The sequence below is a fragment of the Falco punctatus genome (assembly GCF_963210335.1).
Source record: "Falco punctatus genome assembly, chromosome: 2".
NCBI classification, from domain to species: Eukaryota; Metazoa; Chordata; class Aves; order Falconiformes; family Falconidae; genus Falco; species Falco punctatus.
In genome coordinates, this window is record NC_137581.1 from 57236877 (window position 1) to 57249200 (window position 12324).

The following is a 12324-nucleotide window of genomic DNA, read 5'->3' on the forward strand; positions in this document are numbered from 1 at the left end:
TTCATGCAGTTATTGTAGCAAAGGGTTAAAAAACCTGGTTTTAACTTACAAGAATTAAAAGCTATCTCCTTATTCAAGTTCTCAAGCTTATATGGGCAACTGATTTTACTTGCAGATCTCTTCATTTCTCTATGTCTGCTCTTTTGGAATAGACAACCATCTTTCAGCACCGCATTCTGTGTACTTTTCATTTCACCAAATCAATTCCAAATTACTCAGTCCAATCCCCATTCCCTATCAAGACTGAGCACAAAAGAGGAGTTAGAGACACGTGCATTCCTGCAGGGCTGTGATCTGGTCGGCATTAGAGACTTGGTGGGATGGCTCCTATGACTGGGGTGTTGGAATGGAAGGATACAGGCTCGTTAGGAAGGACAGACAGGGGACATGAGGGGGAGGTGTCACCCTCTATGTCAGCAACCAGCTGGAGTGCATGGAGCTGTGCCTGGGGATGGATGAGGAGCTGACTGAGAGCTTATGGGATGTGATTAAAGGGAGGGCAGGGACAGGTGACATCATAATGGGGATCTGCTACAGGCCACACGACCAAGAAGACCAAGCAGATGAGGGTCTTTACAGACAGATAGGAGTCACCTCACACTCACAAGCCCTCATCTTCACAGGGGACTTCAACCACCCTGATATCTGTTGGAGGGACAACACAGCAGGGCATAGGTAATCCAGAAGGTTCTTGGGATGCCCTGACAGTAACTTCCTTCTTCAAGTGATAGAGAAGCCAAGGAGGACAGGTGCCACGCTGGACCTTGTTCTCATCACCCAGGAGGCGCTGGTGGGGAGCATGAAGCTCAAGGCAGCCTTGGCTGCAGTGAACATGAAATGGTGGAGTTCAAGATCCTGAGGGCAGAGAGGAAGGCACACAGCAAACTCACTGCCCTGGCCTTCAGGAGAGCAGACTTTGGCCTCTTCAGGGATCTGCCTGGTAGTGTATGATGGGATAAAACCCTGGAGGGAAGAGGTGCCCAAGGAAGCTGGTTAATATTCAAGGATCACCTCCTCCAAGCTCAGCAACAATGCATCCCAACAAAGACTAAGATGGGAAAAAAAGCCAGGAGGCCTGCATGGATGAGCAAGGAGCTCCAGGAGAAACTCAAACGCAAAAAGGAAAGCTACAAAGGGTGGAAGTGAGGACAGGTGGCCTGGGAAGAATACAGAGAAATTGTCCAAGCAGCCAGGGAAAAGGTTAGGAAAGCTAAAGCCCTGACAGAATTAAATCAGGCCAGGGACATCCAGGACAACAAGAAAAGCTTCTATAGGTATTTCGGTGATAAAAGGAAGCCTAGGAAAAATGTGAGCCCTTTCCAGAAGGAAATGGGAAACCTGGTTACCCAGGACACAGAGAAGGCTGAGGTACTCAATGACTTTTTCACCTCAGTCTTCGGTGGCAAGTGCTCCAGCCACACCGCCCAAGTTGCAGAAGGCAAAGGCAGGAACTGGGAGAATGAAGAACCACCAAAGATCAGGTTCAACACCATCTGAGGAATCTGAAGTTGCACAAGTCCCTGGGATGTGATGAGGTGCATCTGCACGGGTCCTGAAGGAACTGACAGTTAAAATTGTTAAACCGCTATCCATCATATTTAAGAAGTCACAGCAGTACAGTGACACCATACACAATACAGGCTGAAGACTGACTGGCTGGCAAGTGGATTTAAAGTCAAGTCCTTCACATCCAGATGAACATAAGCCAGCAATGTGCCACCACGACAAACACCACAACAACATCCTGGGTTGCGTTAGGAAGAACATTGCTAGAAGGTCAAGGGAGGAGATCCTACCCCCCTTCTCAGTACTGGTGAGACCACATCTGCAGTGCTGCAGCCAGTTCTGGGCTCCCCAGACCAAGATATGGGTGTACTGGAGCGAGACCAGCGAAAGGCCACAAAGATGGTTAAGTATTGCAGCAACAGATGTATGAAGTGGGGGCTGAGAGAGTGGGGATTGTTTAGCTTGGAGAAGAGAAGGTTGAGGGCCTGGAAATCTTCTGTGCGTGAATACCCGCTGGGAAGGTGTAAAGACAACAGAGCCAGGTTCCTCTCAGTGGTGCCCAGTGGAAGGACAAGATGCAATGGGCACAAACTGAAATATAGGAAGTTCCATTAAAACTTCAGAAAAAAAAATAAAAATAAAACCAAAAGGAAAAAAAAATACTTCCCTCTGTAAGGGTAGTCCAACACTGGAACAGGTTACCGAGGCAGGTTGTAGATTCTTTGCGTTATTCAAAGTTACACTGGATGTGGTCCTGAGCAACCCACTAGCTGACTTTGCTTTGAGCAGGAGGTGGACTACACATGCTCCAGAGGGTCCCTTCCAGTCTTGGCTATTTTGCAATACATTATTTCCGTCACATCAAGAATTATTTTTACTGCTAAATTTACTGTGCAAATACATCAATTTCTTTTGAAAAACAAAACAAAAAAAACACACCACTATTGCTGCACATCACTTCTTTATTTTAAATTGATTTCTATAAAGACCAAAGAACAGAAATCTAGCAGACAAGTTTATACAGTTTTCTCAAATACCTGGAGAACTTCAAGCTGAAACACCAGTCAAAGTAAACAGCTTGCATGTTCGATGTCATCGTTCTTCACACAGCTCTCCATTTTAGAAGCAGCACTGCAAAGGTTTTTCTGTACCATCACTTGCAATCTTTCAAAAACCATCTAAAGCCTATTCACCTCAACACAGACCAGTACTAAGCAGCTTTCATTTTTACTTTTACCCCCACAGACTTAGCTGCACAAGTGGCAGCAGTGGAGATATATTGTAAATAAACACCCATATAAGATAGTTTTGCATCAGGGAAAACTACTTCCAGGAATGAGAAGCCCCAGATTTTACTACCAGCATTTTACCTTTTTCTGAACCTCTCAAGTTTTTGCTTTCAGCAATATATATACACCATATATAACTCATACAATACACAAGATTATATTCTGCTGTTGGTGGGAAACTGAAACAAAACAGAGGCAGCATGCAGAAAAACTGCTTGATTTTACTGCATTGTATCAAGCCCCACCTGTATTTTCAGAGAACAGCTAACCCAAAAAGATAAAATATTTGGATTTACAGCCTGGGACTTTTATCTAAACAAGAAAAAAATATTTAAGCAGCCTTAAAATTTGAACCAAAGGTTCAGTTTCACCTACTGATAATAAAATAAAATGAACTCAACTTGGATAGCCACTTTATAATTATCATGAACAGAAACAACTGATTTTTTTTTTTTTTTCAGAGGACTAATCAGCAAAACATTTAATGAAAGGTGCAAAGATTAGAATGAAAACATTCATCTATACTAACTAGGTGTAAAACCAAGATCCAGCTGTTTCACTGAGAATTTGTCAACAATCAAAGAGAACACTATTGTTCTTTTCTTTATTCTTCAAATATATGCATTCCGTACTTCTCATTTTCCATCTCCAATGTTATAATTATTCAATTCAGAGACACACTACCATAAGGAAACTGCCTTTTTTTCTTTTTCTTTTTTTTCTTTTTTTTTTTTTTCTTTTTTTTTTTTTTTTTTTTTTTTTGGGGGGGGGGGGGGAAGAGTTACCATTTGAAGAATTAGCAATACATTACCTATCATGAAAAGGAACAACTGCCATAAATTCTGCCATGAAACTTCAGTGGGTTGTAATGGGAGGGGGAAAGCAAAAACTAAAGCTGTAAAACCTTGCATCTCTCACACACTTTGCATGTCACAAGCAAATGAGGATAAAAATACATAGCATGCATCACAATGGCCTCAGCAGTACTTGCATTTGTTCACACAGTTCAACTCCCTTGTTCTAACTACACTGGAACAGGTTTTAAGTATGTTTTGGGAAGGGGGGGGGGGGGGGGGGGAGTTAGCCTATCATAAAAGTATTCCTCAGCCATTGTATAACCCTCTTCCCACTTATTGTCAAGGAAGATGCACTTATCTGAGACTCAGAATACACTATCAACAACATGGATATCCAAAACATGCTTCCAAATTCCCAGTTAACTAATACCATCTTCTGGGTGCAATGTCCTCTGCACAAATCACACTGTAATCTTACGGTATTCTTCATTCAGCTTTTCATTCAGAAAGCTGCTTAGTGTACCATGTTAAAGAGTTTAATACCAAAAGTAATAGTTACCTAACCATAGCCTGATTTTTACAAGCATTCAGAAAGAATAAAATCCAATTAAATATGCTGAATTTCTGAATAGTTTCTCAGGGTCATTTTTTTAATATAACATTACTAAAAACTTTCATAACCTGTAACTAACTGACTCCCTTCCATCCATTACTTTTAAAATGTAAATCATTGCAATTGAAAATCTCTCCATGCCTTGAGCACACAACGAAAGCAACAAACGAGTATTACCAGTAGACACAGCATAGCTGTGAAACCCAAAATGTGTTTTAGACACAAAGAGAAAGCCAGCTAAGGAAAAGAGTCCCAAAAAACAGGTTTAGAACAATGTCTCTCACTTGTTTCCACTTGTCAGAAAGACCAAACACAGTAAAAATCACTCAATTAGCTAAGCTATTGATAAAAGAAAAAAATAAAATAGTGGCTCTTTGTGGAAATTCCCACCATTAGGGTGGGAAATGGCAAATGGTCAGACAAATGGCTGAATAAGTAATGCTAATAGAGGCAATCAGAAATGTATGTTGCATTAATACTAATTGAGGAAAAGAAGCAAAAGAATGAGTTTTAGGATCTATAGCAATCCCATAATTTGAGGGGAGACACTTGTATCCATTCTATCACCTGGCAAAAAAAACCAAACTCATGTTTCTTAAGAGGCTGCCAAACAGTGCAACTAAAAATAGAACAGGGTAGCACAAGCATTCCCAAAATTTTCCTGTGTCAAGCTTCACCTTCTACAGAGTTGCACTGCAGAAGGTTCTTAGTTCTATACTAATGTAGAATCAACACACACATGTAAGAGGGAACAATTCCATGCATAGATACTTCCAATAAACAAAATATTTATTGGCTTATGAAAGCCATTTCACCAAAAGAAAAGACTGTTCAACACTCCTCTTCAAGAGTAAACTACATTTATTTGATTTTGGAACTATACATCCTGAACATATCCAGTTTAGATTCAGGTAACATACTAGAGCTTTAAACAAGCTTGGGAAGACAAGCAAACAGGTTTTACTGGTATCAACTATTATCACCTTGTACTAATCATGGTTCAAGACTGAGGCACAAAATCTAAACACATGAGCTTAAGTAAGCTCGCAATTTTGTCAAAAGGAAGTTGCTACATCCACAGACAAGTTTATCTGTACCAAAAAAAATTAGAATGCAGAAGCTGAAGATCACCATAAAAACAGCTTTTCCCTACAGGAAAACTGAGACCACTTTAATAATGCATTTGGAAACCCAATACTAAAATTGTTCTTAGACTATTCTCATGTAGTATGCAGTTATTTTATTGTCCTTATATCTTCTTCTCATAAAACTAAATATTCTCTTACAGAATTTCTCCTTCTACATCTCAAATTCAGTGCTTTGAAGCGATGCATCCTAATGTTACTGCCTCTGTAACTAATTTTTAGGTGCATACATGGAAACTTACCCCAGATTAACAGATCTATATGGACAAACTCCAAGTCATCTATTTATAAGGTTTACAAGTAAAAGAGGTTTTGACTATATAGCTGCCTCCACACAACACCACTTTGTCAAATAACGTTTCACCAGTGGAGGCAGGTGTATCATCACAAAAGCAATAACCAGGTCAAATTCGATCAGAGTACCAGCTTGGAAGGGACCTCAAAGATCATCTGGTCCAACCTTTCTCGGCAAAATCACGGTCTAAACAAGATGACCCAGCATCCTGTCCAGTCAAACCTTAAAAGCATCCGATGTTGGGGAATCCACCACTTCACTGGGGAGATTATTCCATTCTCATCATGAAAAACTGTCCTCTTGCCTCCAATCGGGATCTCACCAGGAATAACTTGTACCCATTACCCTTTGTCTTCTCCATGTGATTCCTTGCAAAAAGGAAGTCTCCATCTTCTTTGTATCCACCCTTTAAATTCTGGAACATGGTAATAAGGTCTCCCCTGAGCATTCTTTTCTCAAGGCCAAATAAAACCAGTTAGCTCAGCCTTTCCTCATATGGCAGGCTTCCCAGTCCTTTGATCATCTCTGTGGCCCTTCTCTGTACCCTCTCAGGCCTGTCCACATCTTTTCTGTGTAGCAGGGACCAAATTATTATAGAATGGATGCAGTGTTTCATATTATTATAATATTAGATAACTTGCTGGCTTTGTTCATCGATGTTTGGTATACCCCCAAGAGGGAGAATGAAAATAACTTAAGCAAAATCTAGAAATATACCCAAGATACATATATCCATTTTCTATCTCAGAAGCATAAAAGATGCCACTATGCAAAAGTTGACATCAAAGCCTTGTATACCACTCATAACACAAGCCCCAATATTTAAATGTATTCACTACATCAGTAGTCTTCTGTCTCTCTGGGGAACAAAGATGACAGTTGACTAAAAGGGCACCTTACTCAAACATGAAACTTTCCATAACATATGACTAGCCCAAGTGGTTGGTCTATAAGGGTCCCTGAAAGATATAGCTGCCACAAGCAGTATCTGTTTGGTTCTGGAAGGCTACCTGATGGAAATAAGTTTTTCCTGTTTAGAGGCTGTTAACACTAATGGCAAGACAACAGTTAAGGCAGAAAGGTGAATGCTGACATTGGTCACACAGTAACTAACAAGGATGACAAACCATCCTGGATGTGACCAATACAAAATCTAGTTTTGGATCTCTGTTCTGGCAAGCTCAGCCTTTGGAAATTAAGAGTGCCTTTCCTTACCTCCTCTGGCTCTGTATAAATACTACACCCTACCTTTATATAAACATTAAAAATTAAGTAGAATTTTGGAAAGCATGTCTAAAATGTATAGCTTCAAAACCACAGAAGGGCTAGAAAAAATGTAACACAGAGATTCACAAAAAATAAGGATTCACTATTGTCAATCCTTATTCCAAAAAGCAGTCTTAAATCCTTCAGCTATTCATGAAGCAATGAAGTCAACCCAAAAAACTATCAGACTGGGTACCTCAAACCACTCCCCAAAGACTGAGCAGTCTATACGTTACAGCTAATTACCAGTCATTTTCTACCTAATAGAAAAGTACCTGCAAAGGCCACAGAAAGAAAGAACAAAGAAACTTAAAGACTGAGAAAACAGAACTGCAGCCATTTTAACTGTATAGTCCAAGTTAACAGCATGAGGATTTAATAACATTATCCAAATTGAAGCTTCTCCCTGAAACAATGACTTCCTAGGAAGTAAAGCACAACACCAAGAAGCCACCCATAGCAGCATGTCCAAAGGAAACCAACTCCAATGCCTCCACACATGCTTATATAGCAAGATTCTGGGGGTGTTACGAGGAAAAAAGCTTAGTATCCATATATTCACTAAAAACTGCTACACATGACTTACTGATATCAACAGTTCCACTGTTGGTAAGTCAACTTCTCTGAAACAGCTCCACACATCTCTTGCATAGCCCTATACCGCCTTTGACCTCCAGAGAGAGAAGATGCAAACTTTGTTTTCACAAATTAAAACTCTTCTGTTCTTGTACCCAAGGAATGAGCTTGTAATATGCCACAGAATCATGACATCTATCTCCAGCATATTTTAAAACAGATCAGCCATGATTGTAACAGTCCAAGAATCAGTCAAATAATTAAGTGCTGTAAATTACTACAAAATATTTATCAAACTGTAACAGCAAGCACAAACTTTCAAAGAAGTATTTTCCCCCAATTTGAGTTTTATCTCCCATGCAGAAGCTGCAAATTGAAGGCAGCAGAGGCTATGTGGCATTTCCAGTGCCTTTGATTTAGCAACTTAAATGTTTTGCAATGACCAAAACCAGAGCTCATCTATTAAGTAGTTACAACAGTTTACTGTAAAGGGAGAGTGAGTTATAATAGGGAAGACAGTAATACATATAGTGTGTAAGAACAAAGGAACAGCCATGCTGGATCAGAACAAAGGATCATCTAGGCCAGAACACTTCTGCAGCAGTCAAAAGCTAACGTCTTGGGAAAAGTGCAAGAACAGACAATAGCAGTTATTTCCCAAAACATTCTTCCAATCTCCAGCAAACTGACAGTTCAAACACTTTCCCAGACAGAAATATTGCCTTCATATTTAACAACTTTTCTTTCCTGTTCATTTGTCAAGTTGCCACTTAAACTTCGTTAAATTTTTAGTATTTCTTGAAGCAAGACAGTATGAACATCAATGCTTATTTACATTTTGGATGAAGAACCTGCAGCCCTTGTACTGAAGATAACAATGAAAAATGATTAAAATTAACTTATATTGCATAAATGCTGTTATTGTTACCAAAAAAATGAAAGGGAGGAGGATAAAAGTTTTTATCACACAGAAGGGGCTTGGCTTACAGATGATGGAATTTTAAAAGCACCTTAGGAATTTTATGAAGCTGACATACGGGCACACCTAAAAATACAAGTAAACTTTCTCAGAAAAATCTGAGGAGAGAAAAAACAAAACAAAGTTCAGGGCTTCAGGGCATTTAGGGAAGGGTGGGTTGATCTTTTGGGGTGGTTTTCCCCCTTTAGAAGACCAAAACAGGAAAAAGAAGGTGACTAATTATTTCTAATCAGTAACTCAATGTTCGTTATGCCAAAGAAGTGTATCTGAAACTCTTATTCACCTGAAACTTTTAATTACCTTTACTATACAAGCACGTAGAAATACAACTAGAAGTCATACCTGGATCCATTCTAACCATGGCACTGTACCGCCTGAACACAGCTGACTGCAAAAAGGCAAACCACCTGTGGGTTTTCCTTACTTCTCTGGGATCTGAAGCCAACAAAACCATTTCTCTTTTCTCAGGAGTTTAAAGTATTATTACTGTTCTTACCATAATATAACACTCATTTTAAAGCAGGTTAATAAAAATCTGTTCTACACAGTTATTTCACACAGTTAGAAGCACACAGAAAAGCTAGGGCAAAAAACAGCTTTTCTGGTTCTCTAACTTCAGAAATAGAGAAAAACACAAGCAAGCCAGAAGCAGCTTACCACCAAAACATTTTAAGTGGGGAAAGGAAAAAAACATTTAATCAGTACTCATTTTAGTATTTTATTGTTAAAGATTACCTTAAAACTGGCTGCCACCACATATCCAACAGCTTGATGTACAGTATTACTGTGTTTTGCAGCTTCATCCCTTAAGATTTTCTCTGCCAGCCTACATTTCTCGAGCTTTTTGGTCCAACACACTCCTAACATGCTTCAAAACACATTACAGTTCAGCTAGCACCCTTACCATAAATTTATAAACACAGTACTTCGTTATTAAAAAAGCAGCATCCATAAAGAAGTTACAGAAGCTTACCAAAGCCTTGAAATGCAGGCCAGTCTGAAAATCAAGGTCATATACACTTACTCTGAACCAGCCTTGCAGAACCTCATGCATTACAAACAAGCATTCTCCCCAGGCCACTTCTATAAAACATCAAGAAGGTAGACAACATATTCTCAGTTTAGTAATGATGCACCTTCATGTCATACTCTCAAACTCCTATCTACACAAAGCCCTTAAACCAAGGACTGATAAACTTTCGAGTCCAAACTTATTTGCATGCACAGAAATTTAGGTCAAAACCCAACCCTGTTTTTATTCAGGTTACAACATGCCCACTTTGCAGCAGACAGCGAATCTCAGGTTTTGACAGCCTTCCAGCACCATCCTACATTTCCTCCACAGTTTTTCATTCCTTTGGCTCACTCTCTACCCACTCACTTTTTATGCATCACTCCTCAAACACCGATCAGATTATGTTGTTCAGGCAGAAATACATTAATCCTTCATTCCTCTGCCCTATTTACACACTACCCTGCTCATGCCAAACAGCATTAATAAAGCATTGTCCCTATATGGGATTTTGGGGGGGTTAAGAAGTTACTCTTGTTCACCCCAGGATATGACTGCTGTCTTGTGTAAGTTCAGCAAAGAATGTAGGAGAAAGCTGCATAACTTGTCACTGACACTGCTTACACCGTTTGTTGCAGAAGATAGTAGGTGGTGAGGAGGGATCACACTACAGAAAAAGAAAAGATAGTCCCGTGATTTAAGCAATGTAATTATAACCCAGAGAACTAAGCTCTATTCCTCCCTCTCCTTCATAATAAGAAGTCCTAAACCATAACCTTTGTCTTATTTAAGCAGCTGTCACACATTGTATGCACCTTACTTTTTGAACATTTATCTGCAAGCAAAGTCAAAGACTGAAATGTACTGAAAACAGACCATTTCTATATACTCTGACAGAATGGAAATGGACACAGACATCTTGAGCTCGGTGCAGAAAATTGGCAGGTAGTATTCGTATTTCTGACAGACTTTATGCCTCTACCTGTCAGCAGGTCTTTACTTTGGTGTTTGTTTTTTTGTTTCTTTTGGTTTTTTTTACACTGTTATAAGTTCACACCTAATAAACTTTAATACAATAAAAATTCATGAGAAAAGTAACACTGTCTTGAACAAAAAGATTTGACTTAAACTCCCAAATTATGTGGGCTAACAAAACCCCTGAATAGCTACCCATTTAGTACAGCTAACAGCATTACAAACTAAATAACAAACGAAGTCAATAAAAAACACAGGCCCTTAGAGAGATCATGCAGGGACACACATAAGCAGTACATGCATATTGTTGGAATAATCTTTATCCTGTCACTTCTGAGGAGCTACAAATCTGACTTTTTAGTTCTGAAGTATTACAGATTCTGTTTCAAAGCTGGTAGATAGTCACCTTGGTTCTAACATGTCTCAAAAGGATAAAAAAAATGCAACATTAATCTAGCCCTAGCCAAACCAAGAAACCTTTACTTCTCTGTCTCTGGCAGTCTGCTCATGTTTGGAATGTGAACTTGAACACTCACCACTAGTACCTACAGAGCGATAAATTATTAAGCAGTTCAGAGTGAGGGCCTACATACTCTATTTGGCAACCAGCAATATGCTTGGGCATATAAATCATGCTACACCCAAGCATGTAAGATTTTAAATTCAAATCCTAAGATTACGGGGGGGTTATAAAAAAAAAGATTAACAACTTAAAATCCTGACTCATGGAAAAATGAACCAGAGCAGATCAATACTTAAACCAAATGTAGCACAAAAACTTTCAATCCAGGAGATAAAGTAAGAAAAACTCTACATGTCATTCATAAGTTCTTCTTTCAGAGGTCTGGGCAGGGGAGTTTCTAATAAGGTGCGGGAAACCTTAGAAAAACAACACACTGATACTAATAACCTTAATGTTTTTCTGGCAGTAGTTTGCATTTGGACTAAGGAAAACGGGGCAGGGGGGCGCAGAAGCCATCTCAGTCACCAGAAAACCACACCAGTTATTTCAGAAATATAGTTACAAGGCAGAACCAGCAAATTCCATCACATAAGAACAGCAGCTTACCAACTCTCGGAGCCAAACACCCACCTCACCAGCCAGCACCACTGAGATGGGCGCTGCAGCAGGCGCTGAAGGTCAGCGTTTTCAGGCCCTGTTTCTATGTATGCTTCCCCTCACCACGTCAACATAACGGGACCGAAAATCGCCCATCAAGACACGCTTCGCTTCGTGAATTAGAACACCGAGAACTCCTGGACGGGGAGAGAGGGGGGCAAACCACGCACCCCTCCGCTCCGCACACTTGCGGCAAAGCTGAGGCTGCCGAGGAAGGGACGGGAGGGAGGGATGCACCAGGCGGGGGGGGGGGGGGCTCGCTAGGCATTACGCGAGGTGCCGGCAGCACGTTTCGTTTCCAGGGGTTACGGGATCCCGCTCCTTTGCCCCCGGGGCCGGGTGGGAGCGAAGAGGCGTTTGCGCCCCTCGCCCCTACCCTCCGCCCCAGGGAACCCCCTCACCGACCGCACCGCGCCCCTTCAGGCCGCCCCCACCCCCCCGATTCCCACTGGCGGGGAGAGCCGGTGGAGGCCCATCCCCCGCTCCCGCCGCCCCCGGGGTGCGTGTCCGCCCCTGCCCTTGGGGCTCGTCCCTCCCGCCGCCGGGGCGGTGCGGGGCAGGCAGCCGGTCCTCACCTGCATCCCCGGCAGGCCCGTCTGCACCGGGGAGTGCGCCATGGCGGCGGCGGCAGGGGCGGCGGGGGAGAGGGAGCCGGGTCTCCTCAGGCGGCCCCAGGGGACAGGGCTTAGCTCATCTCCACGCTCTCCCTCACGCAGACACGCAGTCCTCCTCCTCCTCCTCCTCCGCGCCC

General features: G+C 41.4%; 1 protein-coding gene across 2 annotated transcripts in view; it reads right to left on the minus strand.

Moving 5' to 3' along the window:
- The window catches only part of STK24 (serine/threonine kinase 24), a 61030-nt gene extending 48706 nt beyond the window's left edge, over window positions 1-12324 (minus strand). Inside the window, exon 1 of one of the 2 annotated variants that reach the window (XM_080375424.1) lies at window positions 12149-12324. In XM_080375424.1, the coding sequence (XP_080231550.1) occupies window positions 12149-12190 (42 nt within the window). In that variant the 5' untranslated portion in view covers window positions 12191-12324. The remainder of the gene's footprint in view (window positions 1-12148) is intronic. The other variant, XM_080375427.1, reaches the window with a different exon arrangement.